Source organism: Triticum dicoccoides, chromosome 5A, assembly GCF_002162155.2.
Source record: "Triticum dicoccoides isolate Atlit2015 ecotype Zavitan chromosome 5A, WEW_v2.0, whole genome shotgun sequence".
Lineage (NCBI taxonomy): Eukaryota > Viridiplantae > Streptophyta > Magnoliopsida > Poales > Poaceae > Triticum > Triticum dicoccoides.
Window position 1 is genome coordinate 60769137 of NC_041388.1, and position 20642 is coordinate 60789778.

Genomic DNA, 20642 nt, shown 5'->3' on the forward strand with positions numbered 1-20642 from the left:
TGATTGCGTCGGATTCGTGCGCGCTCCTTTTCGCCGTACTGTGTGACTGTGTCCCTTTTCTCCGGCGAAATCCGCGGACGTGTTGCACGCGCGGCCCCTGCACGTAGGCAGGTTTGGACGTTTGGTGGAGTACTACTCAACTTGCCAAGCTCGATTACCTCAGAGAGACAAGCCTCCAAGCTCGATCATTTTGGCGAGGCTGTCACGCTTGTGACTTGTCGCGTCCTCAAATGGACGAGATATACTGTGGTTGGCAAATTGTACTATTTTTGTGAAGGTTGTGCTCAAAGCATTCCTCTGTACACCACGTGGCACAGAATTACGGAGTTCATACGTAGTACAAAGGCCGAAAAAAAAGGTCAAAAAATGCTGCAGACCAGACGCGACTACGGGCGGAACGAACAGCGAGAGGAGTGGCATACGCGAGGACAAACCTTGCGGACAACCTTGCGAAGCGAGGTTGGCCTTACAACCCGATCTGTCAATTATGCCACTTAGGGTGGGAGGATGGTCTGCACCTTGTATCTAGCTGCCCTTTCACGGCTGGAATCTGGGGCTATTGCCTGGTGATATATAATTTTCCATTCAACCTCTTACATATTGCTCATACTGGCTCTATATTGGACTGGTGGTTAAAGGCTCTGAATCATACAGGCAGAAAAAAGGACCTATCATCACTCATAATGGCGGTGTCGTGGCAGGTTTGGAAAGAAAGAAACAGCCGCATATTCAACAACAAGGCAAACCACTTCCTGAAGGTCGCTGAGAACATTATCAATGAGCTGAATTCTTGGAGAATCGCTGGATTCAAAGGAACACAATGGACAGGTGCGAGATAATTTCCTTCTTTCTTTCTTTCTTTTTCTAGTGTACATTTGTATAGCTTTTCCTTCCCCTTTCTGGCTGTTAGCCATCCTGAACCTTGACTTGTATTTCTTGGGGTGTCTCATCCTATCTTAATGAATGAAATCAGCACAATGTTGTTTTTCGTCAAAAAAAAAAGGAGTGGCATACGCAACGGAAAAGACGATGCAAAGATAGAAACAGAGCAAGAGAGAGAGAAAAGGAGCGATCAAGGTGGCAGGCACGTCGGACCGGGCCCCGACAGGCGGGCCCACCATCCCTGGTGAGCGATCGCGCGTGGTGGTCCCGCGAGGCGAGGCGGTCATTTTCGCGCGTGGGGGTCGCGGTCACACAGCGCATGCGGTTTCTTGGCCTCCAGCTAGCCCAGCAAAGCCCGACGTGACCCCACCTTTTTCTGTTTTCACCTGCTTTCTTTTTTCCTTTTTCTTTTTCGAGCGCCCACCTGCATATACTACGTACATTCAAAAAAACAAGCGGGGAAAACAAGTGTAAGCGTCACGTTATCTCTTTTTTTTGTAAGTGTCACGTTACTTGCATAGTTTCGTTTTAGTGGTCGACCAGCAAACCAAGCTGCACTAATACGCGCTTTATTATTATTTTTCTTCCCTTTGTTAAGGTTCGGTCGATAATCTTGTTTTCTTTTTTCTTTTTCTTTTTTGAGGGGCGATAATCTTGTTTTCAACACGTTAAACTGCGTGTTATCTTTCTGCCATTGTTACATGTGTGCTTTGGGGACAGAAAAGTACAATAATGCTCCATCTACGTAAAGTGTTACGAAAGCTTACGTAACTTTGACTAAACTAAATCCTCTCCCCCCATGATTTTAACCGGGGGTGGGCCCCTTCCTCCCCCTCTCTCCAATCCCAGCCCACCACGTCGCTGTTTACGTTACTTTACGTTTGTGTTTTACGTAGATGTAGCATTACTGCAGAAAAGTAAGTAAACGATCAGCTACGTCCATGCATTTGGTAATTTTGTACTTTTTGAAGAGAGACCTTCAATCTATTCATATTCAATAATGGTGGTACAAAGAACATCCGGAAAATAAAAAATATAACTAGGTACATGAACCATCTAGCGATGACTAGAATCATTCCACCAGCCGAAAGTATCGCCTTCATTTCCCCTCCCTCACCGAAACCGGCAAGTCATTTTAAACATCTTAATATAGACTATATACATAGCTAAATAAGTGAACGTACACTCTAAAATACATCTGCATACATCTGAATGTAATCCGTTTTGAAATTTCTAAAGAGCTTATTTATAAATGGAGGGAGTAATAGACGGTCAGAGTCATTGTGCTAAGGCCTTACATAACCAGTGCACCAGAGTAGCATAAATCGTCGATGAAGAGAAGCGTAGATCAGGGGATCAAATCTGCAAACACTTAGACAAATATTGAATCCAAACAGATCCATCAAACACCAACATCGACTGAGTCGCGTGAGATCCGAGGGAGATACGCCTTCACACGCACTTCGAGGAGGCGACGACACTAGCCACACCATCAAGACAAGGAATACTTTTGTACTTAAGTTGCGCTAACAATATGTTTAAATATAGAATTGTCGCAGAAACTAGTAGTCTTATGCACAAGCACAATAGCAAACTAGCATTGCGCTGGCATTGTATTGTGGATCATGGTAATCTAGTTAATTTTAACCAGTAGTTTTTCTATGCGTTATAGTATCTTATTTGTCTAATCATCAGTTAATTTTTAAATTTTATATCTATTCTCCACCACAATTATAAAATAAGTTGGCATATAATACTCCATCAACTACAAACCGAGTCTAAGGCGCCTAAACAAATGAATAGCTGTAGAGAACAAATCGAAAATATTAGCAGAGGGGCTAGGCGCAAAAGAGGCTGGCCATGCATTATCATGGCCCTATTATTCTACACGCCCACACCAACACCCTCGCTGCCATTATTATTTCTGCCTGCCCCCCTCCCCTCCTCTGCCTCTCTCTTTATCTATTTCCATCCGCGTTTGCATCGCTCGCCTTCCGCATTGCAGCCTCTCAAAACAGCCAAACCGAACCCCGAAAGCTCGCCAAGAAACGCAGAAACGAGCGAAGCAAACCAAGCAGCAGCAGCAGCAGCAGAGGAAGAAGGAGAAGCGAGGAGCTGAGCCGGCTAGCAATGGCGGCGGACCTGGGCTTCGAGGCGACCGAGCTCCGGCTCGGCCTGCCCGGCGGCGGCGGCGAGGGGGAGGCCAGGAGCTCCTCCGGCAAGAGGGGCTTCGCCGAGACCATCGACCTGAAGCTGAAGCTGGAGCCGGCCGGCGAGGAGGCGCCGGCCGAGGAGGATCGGGCCGACGTGGCCGTGGTCGCGGCCGCGGCGGCGGAGAACCAGGAGGAGACGGCGACGGACGCCGGCGCGGGGAAGATGAAGAGGTCGCCGAGCCAGAGCAGCGTCGTCACCTCCGCCGCGCTGCCCGACCCCGCCGAGAAGCCCCGCGCGCCCAAGTACGTGCATCTCCATCTCTATCTCCACTCCACCCACCTCTCTGCTACGCTCTGCTCTGCATGCTCACGCATGCAGCTCAGCTCACCTCTGCTCGTCTTCCTCGTGTATTGTAGGCTCTTCGTAACGCAAGCTTTCAAAAAAAATCCCATGAAAACGCCAGCCTAACTAACTCCTTTGCGAGCAAAACCAACTTGATTAACGGGCAGTTAACGGCATGAATCGCTCTGCTTCTCTCGCCACGATCGATCTAGCTAGTACTCCCTCCGTTCCTAAATACTTGTCTTTCTAGGCATTTCAACAAATGACTACATACGGAGCAAAATGAATGAATCTACACTCTAAAATATGTTTACATACATCTTTATGTAGTAGTCATTTGAAATGTCAAGAAAGACATATTTAGGAACGGAGGGAGTACTGAGTAGTCTATGCATGTTCGGTGATCATCTCAGATCGAGCACTGATCATGGAAGAGAGAGGAGATGATGGGTGAGATGAGATCTAGGGAGAGATTCATCCATCCATCTCCATCTGCGGCAGCAGTGGCAGTGGCCAGCAGAGAGACAGCAGCATGTTACGTGTGGGGCAGTGGGGGACAGTGCCTAGTGCCGACACGATAAAAGAAAGCCACGCACACTGCACTCCACTGCACTGCTGCCCCTCCCTCCTCTCGCACGGTTTACTTTTTTTGTCCACGTCGCCATCATCCCCATATCACTCGTATCCTGTCCTCACGCTACAATGCCATGGAGGAGAAAGATAATAGATTGCCATATTGCCCATACTGCCCCTTCCTTCCCGGCCATGGCATGCACTGTATCAAGATATGGCATGGCCCCACCTTGTTGGGTTCGGCGTTCTAGATCTATCTGCACCCCTTGTCCTCATCTCCTCCCTCCTTGTACAAATCAGGCTCAAACTTATTACATTCTATATATATTCTGTGTTACTTTAGACCTTTAGTAGATATATATAGTATGAAGAAGAAAATGGTAGGTAAAAAGTAACCATATGCAGTAGTTTTTGTTTTTATTCATCTGAGTAAACAGTTGAAGATGTGCTGTGGAGATGTATGTGCATATATGTGCCATGTGTGGATAACAGAAACGAGAGGACAAAGGTTGCATGCATGTCATGCGTTGCCACACAAGTTTTCGTTTGATAGAAGAGTGAAGAGAAGGGGGAACAAAATGGATCTGAATTTTTATATATTTGCACCTCATGGATCATGAAAGAACTCATGCATGTATGTATGTATGTATGTATGTTAGTTTAACATAACATGTTTAAAACTAACCAAATCGTTTGGGCGGTCAATTTTATCCAGGGCGCAGGTGGTGGGGTGGCCTCCGGTCCGGTCGTTCCGGAAGAACATCCTGGCGGAGAAGTCGTCGCCGGCGGCGGCAGCTGCGTTCGTCAAGGTGAGCATGGACGGCGCGCCCTACCTGCGCAAGGTGGACCTCAACATGTACAAGACCTACCAGGACCTCTCCAAGGCCCTCGAGAAGATGTTCAGCTCCTTCACCATCGGTATGCATGCTTCTTCTCTACATATCTCTAACACAATACTAGAGCAGCCGCAACATTTTCATTTATAACTAGCCTATATATTTCTACGCTCTTGGCCTGTTCGGAACACCGAAATTTCACATGAGCGCATATATATGTGTGTAAAAAAAAATATTAAAAAATGTGCATATTAGACCGCTGAATTTTCTAAAACTGTGTTTCCTAAACCCTAGTCCCATTTATTTATAACAAGATTGCTATTCTATCTAGCTTTTGTTTTCTATCTAGTATCTAGCTGTAGTGTTCCTGAACTTTTATACACAAAAAAAGATCACAACATATTTATAAAGTTACTGGCTATATATGGTACATGCATGCATGACTTGTGTATATGATTGCACTTCCATTTGCATGTGTGGTGGTGGTCACCATGTGGTTTTGCCAGGGGTGCATGATTTGCGTCGATCCTATTCCTTGGTAGGTGTCTTCCCTGTCTGTGGCATAATGTCCTTGTCTCTCTACCATATGTACACACAGCTAGCAAGCTCATGATCATGGCATCTGCTCACTCAGCTAGCTATCTTTGGCTGGTTCATGATTAGCATGAGTCGTTGTAACTTGATACCCAGTAAGCAATAATCCAACATGTTGGAGCGTGCATCTTAAAAAAAGATGCAACCAATGGTTGGTTTCCCAAAACAACAATTATTGGTTTTTCTCTGTTGTGGTGATTGTAGATTTGTGTTCCGTTGATTTGATACGGAACTTTATTCGGCACTTCCCGTTGTTAATTAGACCATAACAACTGCTCTGAACTAGCACTATGTATTTCCCGAGTTACTGTTGATGCTCTGGAATTAGATATTAATCCCAGTGTACGTGTTGTCACACTTCAGGAAACTGTGGAACTCCAGGGATGAACGGCATGAACGAGAGCAAGCTGATGGATCTGCTCAATGGATCCGAGTATGTTCCGACGTACGAGGACAAGGACGGCGACTGGATGCTCGTTGGCGACGTCCCGTGGGAGTGAGTGCTGCATCCTTGATTCTCCATATGCATAATTCTCCATTTGTGTACTTAATTTCAAACATCTGAAGTGCTACTTTGAATCTTTGATGAGTACCGGTCTGATCTAACGCTCCATTTTTCTAAAATTTCAGGATGTTCGTCGAGTCGTGCAAGCGCCTTCGGATAATGAAGGGATCAGAAGCTATTGGCCTTGGTCAGTAGATCTCCCTTAAGTTTCAGATCAGCAGATGAAATGCTTTTTTCTTTCTAGAGGTTTTGTTAAGATTTGGGCCGACTTTTGTTTTGATTGTGAATTGTTTTGAATTGTTTCAGCACCAAGGGCAATGGAGAAATGCAAGAACAGGAGCTGAGGAGAGGATGCACTAAATGTTATGCAAGAATCAAAATACCTATAACCTTGCTTGCTCATCCCTGTATCATATTCTCTGTCCTAAGTCTAAGTCTGTATCTCCTGATCAGTGAAGTCATTTTGGTTTGTGATCTTCTCTTTTCCAGTCAGTCAGTCCCAAGTCTCATCTTGTTATATACATAAGAAAGAAGAAGCCAAGAACATGTGAGATGTATCTGTACCTGTCTGCCACATAATTGTGTCTTCTCTTTTTTGCTCTGCTTGTTCTTCCTTTTTTTTTCCCTCTCTTCTTATGTCTCTTCTTGGCACAAAATGCAAAGGCGCCCTATTTTTCCTCTTGCGGTTTGTCCATCAAAAGTTGTTTAATTATCAGCATGGTGTATCAACAAAACAAATATTTATTGCAAGGTGTTAAATGTTAATTGTATTGTGTTATGAGTTTGCATTGTGCTTCCTTTTGACATGATTCATTCTGGTGTTGTGAACTTATAATGGTGTTCCACTGAAGAATCATGAGAGGATTCGATGGTAGAATAGAGATGCTTTGTTCTGTGGTGCATTGTCGACATACAAATCAATGTGTGTGTCAACTTGGCTGTCCATGTTTCTTTAGACTTGGAGCCAACTGGGAGGGGAGGGATGCACAGCCCATGTGCACACTTGATTTTCATATGCCAATCACTAGCTCTCACCGGTATTATGAGGCATCACACTTTGCTGCATCTTTTGCTGTCATGTACTATTATTATACATGCCATTGTTTGGTGCATTGTGCCCTGTGTCATGATAAAGGGTGCAGGGTTGGACAAAGTTGAGCTGTCCTTTCCCTGTTTTCTAGAGAAGGCCAACAAAAGAAAAACATGAAGTGCTGGAGGGTGTTGCCATGATTTCTGGGAACTTTCAGCTGTACCTTCCTAGCCATGAGTATCTCCCCCAACTAAAGGTGACTTTGCATGTTAGATTAAGCAAAACATATTTCCCTTTGGAGATCATGTCCCCTGGTAATGATGCCAGCCTTGAGTCTTTTCAAGTGCACATTGTCCTCCTCTCAAGGCAATCTTGTGTTGCTTCCACCAAGAAATTGCTCAGTTAAAAGTGGTCACTACGGATATTATTGTTTCTTACCGGCCATGGGTCGTCTTTTGAGCAAATAGATAGTTTGTCTCTTAAGGTTGCAACATACAAGATGTTTAGCATCCATCAACAGTTTACCATCAGAGCATGAATTGCGTCCATGCTGGCATTTTAGACCAAAGCTTTACGGATTCGGAACTGTGCGAACAAAACTGCTGAAATAAATAATATTATTAGATAAATGCTGCAAGACTATCTCTTATCAGTAGAATAAACAGAAATTATTCGATTATTCCTCAACTGTGCATCAAGAACAAACTGGTGGAGGAATAGATTATACATGTACACAGATCACCATGGATGGAAACAAGCAGTTATCTTATTGTTTCCTCCAAGCCATGGATCATCTTTTGATTAACTGGATAGATTGTCTCTTAAGGTTGCAACTTATACACAACCTATTGCATCAACAATTTACCATCAACACATGAACTGAAGTTCCAGATTTGCAAACTACAGCCATTTATTATCACTGTAGCTTTATGGATTCAGAACTGTATACAAACAGGAATGTTACAAATAGGAATGTTAAAATAAAATGATATAATGATTAGATACTTGAAGAGTGTCATTTATTGAGTTCTTCCTCAAGAACAAATTGATGGGGGCATACCTTATTCTATGCGCTAAATCAACACGGATGGAAACAGCCAGCTGACTTATTCTATGTACAAACATCGCCATAGGGCAACTATTATTACCGAAAATCAAAATTGCCATCAGAAACATGGGGTCTAGCTTGAGTAGTCCATCGATCTGATCACAAGATCTGCAGTCCTTTTTGACTCCATGATAAGCCCAGCATTCGGGCGGTCATTGTACGAAATCTGATTCATAAGAAAAAATTTGAGACCGTAAGGAGTTGTAGTGTTCAGAAACTCTATGATTAGAAACATGAAAAAAAAAGGGTCGCGCTAACTGCCACACGTGTGGCAGTAAGGGAGACGCACCACACGTCTCTAATGTAAACAGATTGCCACGTCATCGCATGCATGTAGGAATCTTTTTGGATTTTCAGTTTTTAAAATGTTTTATCTCTTAAACGAAAAATCCGATTGAAAATCCGTTTTCACCATTAAATCCCTCGCGATGAGATATTCGAAACTAGATCCCATGTTGATATGTTTTGATGAAATTTTTTTAGGATTAAAAGTTGTCATGTCTATTGCATATGAATTGCCATGATGTTTACACTAAAGTTGCCATGATATGTTTCAGCTATTTTCTTCTACATTTAAATATAAATTTTGACATTTATAAAACGGGGAATTAAGAAACTAGACTTGCCATGAACCATAAACTAAAATTGCCATGATACATGCACGTAAAATTGCCATGGTTCATACAAAAAATAATTTTCATGGTCAAAGTACTGGAGCTGCCATCATCAAAATACTAAAATTGCCATGATCTACAAACTAAAATTGCCACATGGCAACTTTAGTTTAAGCCCTATGACAACTGCAGTGTAAACATAGTGGCAACTTCTGGCAAAAAAAAAATCGTCGAAACATATCAACATGGGGTCTAGTTTTGAAGATCTCGTTGAGACGGATTTAATGGTGAAAACGGATTTTTAGTTCGCTTTTTTATTTAGGAAATACAACATTTTTAAGCCGAAAACCAAAAAAAATTCTACTGATGTCATCTATTCATACGTGGCAAATGAGTGGTGATGGAGGCGTGTGGGCGATGTGCAAACGCCCACACGTGTAGGCGTTAACATTTCCGAAAAAAAATGACTTCATTGAACCGAAAATGTCCCTACTGAATAGCTACTTGTGTAGGTTTTCCTGGGGTATAACAATATAATAAAATAATCCTACAAAACAGGCAACACAAACGAACTGAAGTTCTGAATCAGTTGCCCTATGGTGAAGGATCATCTTTTGATTAACTAGGTAACTCATCTCTTAAGGTTGCAACTTATACACAACCTACTGCATCAACAAACTACCATCAACACATGAACTGAAGTTCCAGATTTGCAAACTACAACCATTTATTATCACTGAAGCTTTATGGATTCAGAACTGTACAGACAGAAATATTAAAATAAAATGATGTCGTTTATTGAGTTATTCCTCGAGAACAAATTGATGGGGGAATACCTTATTCTATGCACTAAATCACCACGGATGGAAACAGCCAGCTGACTTATTCTATGTACAAACATCGGCATAGGGCAAGAATTATTACCGAAAATCAAAATTGCCATCAGAAACATGGGGTCTAGCTTCAGTAGTCCACAGATCTGATTACAAGATCTGCAGCCTTTTTTGACTCCATGATAAGCTCAGCATTCAGCCGGTCATTGTATGAAATCTGATTCACAAGACAAATTTTGAGACGGTAAGAAGTTGTAGTGTTCAGAAACTCTGCGATTAGAAGCATGAAAAAATATGTCTTCGTTCAACAGAGATGGCATATGCTTAACCGAAAATGTCCTACGGAATAGCTACTTATGTAGGTTTTCCTATATGGTATAACAATATAATCAAATAATCCTACAAACAAGCAACACAAATGAACCATTTTGGCATGAATTGTTTATTAGATGAAATATGCAAGTCTAAGCTAATGCACAGGTTATAAAGTCAACATAAGACACTGAATGAGCGTTTTATGTGGCTGTATGTAAGGAGCATATGCTTGTTCTTGTGTGAGAGGCAAGAATGGAGGATGATAATTACCCGCCATGCTGCTACATCTGGCTCTTTCCCTGGCAAACAGTAACAGGGCAGAAAATGGAATTAGATGCATAAATGATAGTGCATCTCAAAGGAGCAAAGCAATCGTGGATGAGGCAAACCTGTGCCAATATGCCTCTGGAGCACTCTTTGCATGGAGACATCAATGTCAATGTCAATGAACCTGAGACGATAAAGTTTGGCCATTAGAAACACAATTTATCCCTTTTGAGATGAACAAACAAGGGTGTATTGTGTTACATGAAACTGAAGAGCTACATAGACTTGGTATTCATGATTGATAAAATTGTATTTCTCTCACATATGGTTGTGAAACCTGCATACTCACCATTTCTCATCGAACATGTCTCTAATTTCCCTCCAAAAATCTTCTTCCAGTAATAAATAATTCCCCTCGACGATCACTATTTTGTGCCTGACAAAATCATAGTAAGTAGCAAAAAGCATGGGTCAAGCACCATCTGTATCACGGTAATGTAGCGAAACTGTGGAGAAGTTATGACAGTTGTAGGGTCTATTCTCGTCGAAACTACAGAAGTGGAAATAGCGAGGTTAACTTCTGATGAAGATTAATAGCAGAACAATCACATGCCGTCATAGGTTAGGACACTGCTTCAAATAAAATAAGCTTAGGACATTGCAATGTTATATAGCAGAAAGGACATGCAAAAGTCAAGTTGCTGTAAAAGGTACTACAGTCGGTAGTTCAGCACCATTAATTACTGTGAATAATCTGGGCAGGTTTTACATTCCAATTAAGTCAGCTAAGAAACATGTCCATATACTCTGCAAAATAACTTACTGCGGCTTTACAAATATGTCATTCTCGACTGGGTCACCAACACCATGATCAAATGATGGAGCATAGACTGACCCCTATGAACCAAGATGTTAGCTCGAAAATATTTACTGCTGCAGAATTCATATAATTTGACAATGAAATTAGTAAATACCTCTTCCTTTAGGGTCTGTAGGCATTTCAGAAAAAGTGATGGATTGAATGTCCATGGTGCTAAATTTAACAAATCAAATGTCAGTACTTTGTGAAAACAATATTTTATTAAAACATATCAAGCGGAGAACCCTTCTCACCTCCTCTTCTTGCATGTGCTTCTTTTGGATCCTAAAAGCACCATTGTGTCAATAACTTTAGAAGAAAAATAGAAAATGGATTTCTCAACAGAGAACAAACCTTCATTGCATCAAGCTGGGATCGATAAAGGTGGAAACCATCCATGGGAAGCATTGTCGCAATATCTTCATTTGAATTCAGTGAACTATCTTTTGTATGCTTCTGAGACCAACGCATATTGACGCGTCGAACCACTTCAGAGGCAACAGTAGACTTGCCTGCACCAGGTGGGCCAGCCAGACCAACAATATATCTGTTCAATATTTGCGAGTGGTATTATTAAGTGGATCAGCAGAGTTGCGATTCAATAATTTCTATCAGGAGAGCTAACATAAGCTATTGTTCCAGTAATTTCATCAGATTTTCTTCGTTTACCATCTTAATTGTTAAATATAGCAGTTGCCCCAAAAAAGGGAAATGGGAGGAGAAATAAAGGGAGAGGAGGACAAGCTACATTGATAAGGTTCATTTTTATGCTTTGAATAACAAATGGATAAAGATGCCTTGTTTTCAATGATATCCACATCTTAAAGATCCACTGTATTTCAGACTCAACATGTTTGTCTGACTAGGTGCTTGTAAGGTACTGTATTTAACAGGAAGAAACTGCAGACAGTTCTTGTATAGCATTGGACAAAAAATACTGTGTTCAGTTAACCAGCTCCTGTTTGACTCTAAAATAGGTTGGACCAAAATATTATGTTTCTGTTTGCTTCTAATGGCGAACAGATAACAGTGTATACTTATTGATAAAAATGTTAAGAATCGATATTCTACGGCAGAAGAAACATATAAATAATACAGGTACAAACTGTTGCGACGGAAATAATTCACTACGTACCCAACAGCATTTCTAAAAACAGCTTACTTTGAATCAAGATTATCGATACTCTTGAAGACAGAAAGAATGTGCTCAGCCAAAGAATCATATACTTCCTCCATTGACCTTCAAGTTTAAAATTAGAGGAACTTTTGTTAGCATCTCAAGTCATGCGATGCAACTCAACCATTGTTACTCAAAATTGAAAAGATGTACCACCATGTAGCTACTCTAGATATAATCCAGTTTAAATTACTGCTGAAAAAAGGTGAGACAATCACAGCATATTAACACATCCTGGTAGTTTTCCCCTTTTTAAACATGAAAAATGTGCACTGACTGATGCAGTAAATAGCAAAACTAGCTCCCCTTCTTGTGGTTGCGGTTCCGACCAACGTTTGATTTCCATTTCTTCAGATCCTGATCCGGTGGCTACGGGATTGCTCAGACTCGGGCCGGGGCAAAATCCCTGCTTGGCTTGCCGATGCTGGCAGCGGCGACGCTTGCAAGTTGCGAGTGATGTTCCCTCCTTGGAGGCACTGCCATGGCCTCTATATGTGCTCCTCTTTGAGCACCGGGGGAAACCCTAGGTCCAACTCTTTGGATCGGACGGCGACGACGCCACAGCGTCATTCTCCTTCTTGAAGGCGTCGTCTTGTTTGCTCGCGGCATCCCTGGTGTTGGTTTTGGAGATGTTGGATGTCAAGTTGGTTCAGGCTGCCTCTCAAGGCATAGGCTTCCGGGGCGCTATATATGGCTTCGACGGTGCTTCCCCCATGTCTTCCGCCTCCGGCTAGGCTGGGTCCTGCAGCCCACTTGGCGATCTCCAGACGCTCTTGGTGGCGGCACGTTAATAACAACTTATATGTAGTTCTTATGTTCTGCTAGATTTGCCCTCAAATATAACTTTTGGGGGATGTGCTAGACCAACTTGTTAAATCAAATAGGCCAATTCTGACGATGTGGTGATTGTTTTCCTTCATAAATGACACTTGCAACTTACTTGGCTTCTATCTGTGGAGCTCCTTGTCTCTGATAGCATGTAACCTGGAAAGAGATGTTGGAATCAAACATAGCAAAAAAAAACACGCATGATAGAACTGTGTGAGAAGAAAAGGCTGCTCACATTGTGTTTCTTCTTCCATGTAGCCCGAGTAACTGGCTGAGGAAATGCAGGCTGAATGCTCACACTCAGTGAAGGCATCGCCTTGGTCACTTTGCTTCTCACGGCAAAACTCCTACAAGATATGTATCCTGAAGAGGCAGGGACATTGCGCCTTTGAGCTGTTCAGCAAAGACAGATAAGAGAAATAGATACTCCCTCAACTTTGTACTGAACCAGTGACAAGTAGTAATATGGATCGAAGTAGCACATTCGTGTTTTTTGGAAATAAAATAGAATCAACAGGTAACTAGTATGTCGTGATTTTTTATCACTAAAAATGGATAATAATCTAGCCTGACTGCAGGTCGGTCAGTCGTGCAGGATAATCGGAGACATGGTTTGTAGAATCAGTCTACGAATCAGCCGCCGCCTACAATTCAACCGTATGCAGAGCAAAGCCTCGCCGGCGATCCCCTAATCGAAACCGGCGCCGGGGACGAAGCAGTAAATCGCGGGGCCGAACCACCCTACCTGCTAGCCGGGAAGATGGGAAAGAGAAGGGGGATAGATCACTTACGAGGCGAGGCGAGCCAGGGAAGATCAGCCGGCGGCCGGAGCAGCCGCGCCTGAGCCGCCGTGGGGCAGGCGATGGAACCCGACAACTCCATGGCTCCTCTTTGGATCGAGGAGCGCGTGCTGTTCTTCCAGAGTGAGATTAAGCGACAAAAACGCTGCAGTTGGTTAGACTGGATTATCCAGAGGATTAAGTAAGGATCAGAATCTTTTCATTCCTATCCGATTCAACTCTGCTCGGTTCCGATTCAGAAAGGGAGTGAATTTCTTTCAGGAAAAATAATAATAAAATAAAACAAAAAGAGCAGGTGGAACTTCCCATCTGGGCCCCTCATACTAATCTCCAATGCAAGTGCATCCCCAGGACCCGACTGTAAAATTGCCCCAGCTGCCAGCTCACACTGGGAAATCTACACCAGACAGTATGCACTTGCAGGCTTACAGTTACAGCAGCATCCATTTGGAAACAAGAGATTAAACAAATCAGTAGGAACATGACAAAAATAATACATGGACACACCAATAAATATTTAATTTATGTCAAGATTATTTTCCAGGATGAACCAAGGGTGCTAGGCATACACTACACCATGCCCTTATTGTCCAACAGAAGAATTCAGCAGGGAAGAAACAAATGAGATTTTTTCAGAGAAACAAGAACGGTAGAGTTTACTACAACACCAGTAGGCTCAGATTATGTGCCCTCAGCCAGCCTTACAACATCACAGCCTAACTAATCTTCCTTTTCCTGTGCCCCCCTAGGTTGTTGGACTGCTAGCTATTCGGCTGGCTCTGCAAGTGACTGCCTTGCTTCAGCTCAGATGTGCACGGCGCACTGGCTTCGCCGCGACTTGCCGCACCATTTCTCGTCCTCAAACTGCTGAAAAGGGTTCACAGTTAAGGAATGTGAGTGATCAGAGTACACAGAGAGCAATGAATCAACACTGCGTAAAGACGTGGGTGTGGATTGGGGAGTGTTGCGGCATTGCAGGTGCAGTTCAATACCTGTTCTGGCATGAACTGAGGGACTTGCACCCGCTTCGAGCCATCAGCAAGGCGCTTGCAAGGCATGCGAGGCTCTCCTGCTGCAAACTCATTCAGAACCTGGCAAAATTTAGAGTGGCAACTCGTTTAGAAACAGGAACATAAGATTATGGCAAGGCTGCCCCCTGCTACGTGCAGGAGCTCAGGCACAAGTTGGCAATTAATGTTGCAACAGCTAAGGTTTTTCTTATCACACGGGTGGTTGAAAATCAGCAGTACCTGGTTTCTGATTGCTCCGATCAACATGTCACGGCATCCAGTGACATGAACATCTTTCAAGCTTGGACACTGAAGAAGCAACCGTTCTGCAGAATGTTTCATAGGCTGTAAATACTCATGCACTAACCATTTATAAGTTTGGACCTGAAGAGGCATCCAATTCAGTACCAAACAAGAATGAGGATGTCACACCTGGATTCAGATTTATGCAAGAGTTGAGGTTCAGATCACTCAGCTCTGGACAATTTACATATAGGGCCTGTCATAGATGAAGAGAACAGTAGTAAGAACATAGCTTCACTGTGTACACAGACCGGAATACAAATAAATTAGCAATCATGAATTTTGAGCACTTACATCTATTGCAGAACAGCCCCATAGACTAAGTTTTTTCAGATTAGCATGCTTTATAATCAACTTTTGGTAAGTTGGTTGCTGCTTCCTTGTGACCTGTAGTTTTGAGCAAAACCTAATCCCCCCATTGAGATCACCAAAGTATGATCGGGGTGCTTCAGGCTGCACATTAGCACATAAGCTCTTGCCGCAGTCCATGAGCTGAAGAAGTGGCAACTGCACTGCGGCCACCTGGACCCCACCTACAGATCACATAAACAGGAAAAGCTTTAGATATTTGCAGCTATGGGCAATGTGATATTTCTGAAATCACTGGAACAAAGGAACACAAGCAATGTGAAGGTTCAAGCTTACATGAGGTGATATTTGGGCACATAGCAAGCAGCAGCCTGGTTAGGGTATCAGGGAATGCCTTGCTGATCATCCCAAGCCCATTATCAGTGATACAAGATCTGGAGATTTAAGTATCATGTGTTGGTTTAGGCTTTATTTTGCATGACTGTAGAAAACAAAATATCATCTCCAAACCATTAGGCTTCGTAAAAACCAGCACATACCCGCTTAAATCAAGCAACTCCAAGCTTGTAAAAGAACGAACAATAGATGCAACAGCTGCATCTGTTATTTTTTTACCTAGAAGCAAGGACAGCATGCACAAGCCCCTGATGAAACAAGAAAAAAAATGTATAAGGTGGTTGAAATGAAATAAGCAAGAATAATATTAAAAGTTCAGTCCAGCACAATTCCTGAAATTTGATCAACAATCCATTTGGACTATAGCAATATGTGAATTTACCTGAGATTAGCACTCCCAAGAGCAAACACAGCTTCATTGCACAAGTGAATTGAGGATATGTGCAATTTTCTCAAATTCAAGCAGGTGCGGCCCAGACTATCCATCATACTAATCAGATCGGTAGAATCATTATCTTGTTGGGAAAAAATCAGTGAGAGCTCACTCAAATTAGGACAGTTTATGACCTGTAAGAAATTAACAACATAATCAATTTATAAAACAGCATACCAAAATAACTCAACAATTATAAAAGTTTGCCAACTTACATATTTTGTGATGGAAGAGAGATCTGATAGCCAAAGGGTTGAAAGGCTTGTAGAGTTTATATTAAGAAAACCAAGACCACTACAGCGATCTACTTTAAGAACTGTCAGAGACTTCTTCTCCGAAATAAATCTAGTAAGCTCATCCCTGTTTAAACAAACAAGTGTTGGTTAAAAAATCACTTGGTCTTGTAATTTAACATCTAATCTATCCATAAACTGTCCTGTGTAAGTTATTTTTAAGATCATGTAAATGGTGACAATGCACAGCATAGTAAGGCAGCATATTGCAGCATGAAACAACATTCTGAACAGTAAGCAACTTCAAGCAATAATAGTAAACAGTTTGGTATCCTGTGTAAATTATTTTTAAGATCATGTAAATGGTGACAATGCACAGCATAGTAAGGCAGCATATTGCAGCATGAAACAACATTCTGAACAGTAAGCATCTTCAAGCAATAATAGTAAACAGTTTGGTATTTTGGTAGTGCACATTTGTAAATGTGTGTATCATTTACACTAAAGATACAACATTAGAAATCATAGATTTCAGAGGACTAAATGCATGGAAAGATAGAATTTCACAGGATTTGTGATTTAGGGATGATGTTCAACGTACCCGGTCATCCGGTTGACTGCACTATCAGCCATGCTTATCTCCAGAGATTGCATGTTTGCGCAGGAAAATGCAAGGCATGCAAGCATTGTGGCATCAACATCACTGCATCAAATGTCCAAAGGAACATGTTAATTAGAATATACCTCTCAGTCAAGAAACTGAATGGAACTTTCTGGCCAAAAAATAGGTTGGAACATGTGTGATCTAATCATGACTAAAGTCCCCATAGAACTAGATCAAGTTAACGACCTTGTTGCAAGAAGAACCATACTTGCTTTTCTGACACTATTTGAAACTAAATCAGGGCTATGCATTTGCTGATTTCATTCAGTATGACAAAAGTAAGCAAAGTTTCTAACTAAGTGCAAGGTTCAGAGGGGAAAAAAGATCTGCCTACTGATTCTCCTGCTCTGCATAAAGAACCAATAAAATCCCCTGAGGTCACAGGATCAGGAAATATTTTCTCCCAACAAAAATCTATGACAAAACTAACCAGAATTATACGTTTACTTGCACAAATTGCAGGGCAAGAAACTGAGCTAGGCAGGCATTATGCATCAAAGATACCACGAAAAAAAAACTTGTGCCCACTTGCACTAACAATGAAATATTCAGCATATTGCTGATCTAGCATTGGGCACGCATTATGCATCAAAGCTAGCATGAACTCTCAGTCACAGATCAAGTCAGGCACTGATCAGGGATCCATATAACGATCTCACAGCACCATGACTAGATGTACCACCAAGAAAATCGCATCAAAGAAGCAGATCGGGTTCGCCACAACAAATCCATTTCTAAAAAGCAGATAAGGTTCGCCACAGCAAGTCCATTTCTAAAAGGCAGATAAGGTTCGCCACAGCAAGTCCATTTCTAAAAAGCAGATCAGGTTCGCCACAGCTTGTCCATTTCTAAAAAAGCAGATCAGGTTCGCCACAGCTTGTCCATTTCCAATATCTACCATGTCTAAATACCTTTCTTCGTGGAGAATTGCTTGTGTATAGATTCCGATCGGCGCCGATCAAGGGTCCACAACGAGGTGAGATCTCACGGCGCCAGATCGGATCACACATTGGCAAATTGGGCGTAGATCGGGCGTGTTCATCCGTTAGTCCGTCTAAGCGATGGTGAATTAAGCAAGAACGTTCTGTCCGTCGTCCCATTTCGACCAAGATTAGTTGGTTATAGAGATCTGCTCGTGGATCGGCCGGATCGGGTTCGTTTTTTGTGCATTTTCCTAACCTTTCCATGCGGAGCACGAGCCTGGACAGCGCGGGGCACCGCGGCAGCAGCGTCCCGATGGTGCTAACGCCGGCAGCGCGGAGGCGGAGCTCCTCGGCCCCCCACCAGACCCGCCTCGCGCAGTCACGCCACCCGCGGCTGACGGCCGCGGACGCCGCGACTGCCCTCGGGGCAAGCCGCCGGAGCACCTCAATGACCACCTCCCCCGGCACCCGCACGCCGGAGCCGACGGCCACCAACCCCGGCCTCCCGACACCGCCCGACTCCGGCTCCGAATCATCCACGTCCACCACATCCACCCTCGGCTTCTTCTCCGGGGGGCGGTGCGGGGCCGGATACGCCGCCGCCACCGGCATCACGTCCAGCGCGCCCGCCGCCGCCGCCTCGTCGAAGTGGAGCGCGCGCCTCGGCTTGTGCTCCGGGGCCGCCGCCGCCGTCCCAGCCCCGGCGGCAGGTGGGCCGGGGATGGAGCAGACGTGGCCCTTCTTGGGGAGCCCGCAGCGGCCGCAGTTGTAGCTGCCCCGCTTCTTGGCGACCGCCGGCAGCGCGGGGGCGGCGGCGGCGGCGTCAGGCGCGGGGACGACGGACACGGCGTCGGAGCTGGCCATGGGAGCGGAGATCTGGGGCTGGGGCTGGGGCTAGGATGGGATGGATGGGATTGGGTAGCCAGGGTAGGGTTTGATGGGGGGAGTGTGGAGAGGCGAGGAAATAGAGGGTGGGGCGAGACAGACAGGGCGGGAGAGGGGCGCGCGGTTGGCGCCATTTCTCTGGCGCGCGAGCTCTTTCTTCCCCTCTTTTTTCCATTTTTGGTTCGGTTTTTCGGCTTGGCGCCGCGCGCGGAGGCGGACGCGGGGGCTGGCTCGGGGGTTTTGGGTGGTTTGGGTTCTACGGCGGCGGCAGCTGCATGTGTGCGGGCCGAGTCAGACTCGATCGGATCGGAGCGCCCCGTGGGCTCGGTCTTTGGCTGCGTGCGGTGCGGACGGGGTTTTCCAGCTGGGCGGCTGGTGGTTCCCTCGTGGACCGAGTCCATGCCGGTACTGGGTGGTGAATATCTTCCGTATTCATGAGTGCAGATTACGCAATTTCATGAAAACGTGGTGAGCATTTATGGGGAGATTTCGCAGTTTTCACACTAGCATGGGGTTATTTCTTTTTTTGGGTAATGTATTTGTTGAAACGAACAACGGACACTGATGATATATTGCCCCCGGGGCAAGATATTACGTTGGACATGTCAGATATACTGGCATGTTGGCTGTGTTGGCTTGTATAGCTAGTGGACGTCACTGGTGATGTATTGCACCTCTCAAAGTGCATATAGGTCCATGACGCCCAGCAAGCATACCGGCTCAGTGTACTATTTTTCTTAAGAAGTATTGAACCGAACCAAGATAACAAAGGAAGACATTTAGCAGGACCGCAACACCATCTGACACCTAACGGAGTTATGGTTCCACCCAACCCTATGCTTGGAAATAGTTCATCATATTCTTCATTGCATCCACCCGATAATAAAGATCAAACTAATCTATAAACCAAATGAAACTAAAACTAAGATAATTTAATATGGTGTTTGCTAAAGCAACGACGACGTCTAGGTCTTTGTTGATGAATAAGGGTTCATCGATCTTATAACTCTCACATGTTGAGGTGGAGTAAGAGTGGTGCGTGATACTTCTCAAACGTATCTATAATTTTGGCTATGTTATGCTACTTTTATACCATTTTGCATCATTTTTGCTCAATTTTATATTGATTTATTGGACTAACTTCATAATTCGATGCCCAATCTTGGTTATTGTTCTTACATGTTTTTGGACTTTTCAGAAAACATTGTTTGGGTGATAAAAATATAATGAAAATACGAGGCGAAGTTTCCCATCTAGACGGAGTCAGGAGCGCCGGAGGTTGCCAGAGGAGAGCCACCAGGAGTCCACACGGTGGGCCCATGCGGTCCAAGCCTGGACCGTGATGTGGGGTTGTGTGAGGAGCCCAAGTGACGGTGTCTTGGACCAGGGGGTACTAACCTAGTCGGCCCATGGTCCTCGAGAGAATTCCTTATTTGACACTACCTTAAAATGTGGTTCCCTATTTGACCCTAAAGAAATTTTTCTTACCTATTTGACATGTAGTCTAAATTTCTTTACCAATATGACACTCTAGTGCATTTTGTTCACTAACGGTGTTAAAGACAGACGTGAAAAGACCTTTTTACCCCTGGTGCATAAGGTGTCCAAAAATCTGTACATGACAATATGTACAGTTATGTTACATATTTGATCATAACCTCCCCTGTAATTTGATCCCATATCTTACACAATTCATATATATATATATATATATATATATATATATATATATATATATATATATATATATATATATATATATATATATA

At 43.6% G+C, this 20642-nt stretch overlaps 3 protein-coding genes across 5 annotated transcripts; 1 reads left to right on the forward strand and 2 right to left on the reverse strand.

The window, feature by feature from the left end:
- Positions 1-2809: 2809 nt before the first annotated feature.
- Positions 2810-6654, forward strand: LOC119299305 (auxin-responsive protein IAA30-like). The gene is made up of 5 exons (XM_037576542.1): positions 2810-3338; positions 4667-4869; positions 5745-5877; positions 6012-6073; positions 6193-6654. The coding sequence occupies exons 1-5, from the start codon at positions 3013-3015 to the stop codon at positions 6228-6230; spliced, it is 762 nt and encodes a 253-aa protein (XP_037432439.1). The 5' UTR covers positions 2810-3012; the 3' UTR covers positions 6231-6654.
- Positions 6655-7808: 1154 nt separating this feature from the next.
- LOC119299307 (putative uridine kinase C227.14) lies at positions 7809-13962 on the reverse strand. Of its 2 annotated transcripts, none has more exons than XM_037576546.1 (13): positions 13709-13962; positions 13153-13280; positions 13030-13073; positions 12075-12152; positions 11267-11459; positions 11167-11197; positions 11028-11086; positions 10877-10950; positions 10403-10489; positions 10176-10237; positions 10057-10085; positions 9563-9688; positions 7809-8190 (listed from the first exon to the last, which is right to left on the reverse strand). In XM_037576546.1, the coding sequence occupies exons 1-12, from the start codon at positions 13797-13799 to the stop codon at positions 9602-9604; spliced, it is 963 nt and encodes a 320-aa protein (XP_037432443.1). In that variant the 5' UTR covers positions 13800-13962; the 3' UTR covers positions 7809-8190; positions 9563-9601. The 2 variants fall into 2 exon arrangements, with proteins under 2 accessions (XP_037432443.1, XP_037432442.1); XM_037576545.1 differs by having other exon boundaries at positions 13153-13310.
- A 242-nt stretch (positions 13963-14204) lies between these two features.
- On the reverse strand, positions 14205-19040 carry LOC119299306 (F-box/LRR-repeat protein 17-like). Of its 2 annotated transcripts, none has more exons than XM_037576544.1 (11): positions 18245-19040; positions 17003-17104; positions 16384-16528; positions 16118-16302; positions 15879-15983; positions 15676-15773; positions 15325-15563; positions 15160-15226; positions 14968-15053; positions 14710-14808; positions 14205-14581 (listed from the first exon to the last, which is right to left on the reverse strand). In XM_037576544.1, the coding sequence occupies exons 1-11, from the start codon at positions 18850-18852 to the stop codon at positions 14522-14524; spliced, it is 1794 nt and encodes a 597-aa protein (XP_037432441.1). In that variant the 5' UTR covers positions 18853-19040; the 3' UTR covers positions 14205-14521. The 2 variants fall into 2 exon arrangements, with proteins under 2 accessions (XP_037432441.1, XP_037432440.1); XM_037576543.1 differs by having other exon boundaries at positions 14212-14584; positions 18245-19037.
- Between the last annotated feature and the right edge of the window lie 1602 nt (positions 19041-20642).

What these genes read in the sequence shown, in the direction of transcription:
- LOC119299305 (XM_037576542.1), top strand. Translation starts at nt 3,013, where the DNA reads ATGGCGGCGGACCTGGGCTTCGAGGCGACCGAGCTCCGGCTCGGCCTG. An exon ending in GAGAAGCCCCGCGCGCCCAA is followed by an intron (nt 3,339 to 4,666) that starts GTACGTGCATCT and finishes AATTTTATCCAG; the next exon opens with GGCGCAGGTGGTGGGGTGGC. An exon ending in GTTCAGCTCCTTCACCATCG is followed by an intron (nt 4,870 to 5,744) that starts GTATGCATGCTT and finishes GTCACACTTCAG; the next exon opens with GAAACTGTGGAACTCCAGGG.
- LOC119299307 (XM_037576545.1), bottom strand. Translation starts at nt 13,799, where the DNA reads ATGGAGTTGTCGGGTTCCATCGCCTGCCCCACGGCGGCTCAGGCGCGG. An exon ending in CCAGAGGCATATTGGCACAG is followed by an intron (nt 10,086 to 10,175) that starts GTTTGCCTCATC and finishes ACTGTTTGCCAG; the next exon opens with GGAAAGAGCCAGATGTAGCA. An exon ending in CAGATGTAGCAGCATGGCGG is followed by an intron (nt 9,689 to 10,056) that starts GTAATTATCATC and finishes CTTGTGAATCAG; the next exon opens with ATTTCATACAATGACCGGCT.
- LOC119299306 (XM_037576543.1), bottom strand. Translation starts at nt 18,852, where the DNA reads ATGGCCAGCTCCGACGCCGTGTCCGTCGTCCCCGCGCCTGACGCCGCC. An exon ending in GCAGTCAACCGGATGACCGG is followed by an intron (nt 16,529 to 17,002) that starts GTACGTTGAACA and finishes TTGTTTAAACAG; the next exon opens with GGATGAGCTTACTAGATTTA. An exon ending in GAGTTGCTTGATTTAAGCGG is followed by an intron (nt 15,774 to 15,878) that starts GTATGTGCTGGT and finishes TTAAATCTCCAG; the next exon opens with ATCTTGTATCACTGATAATG.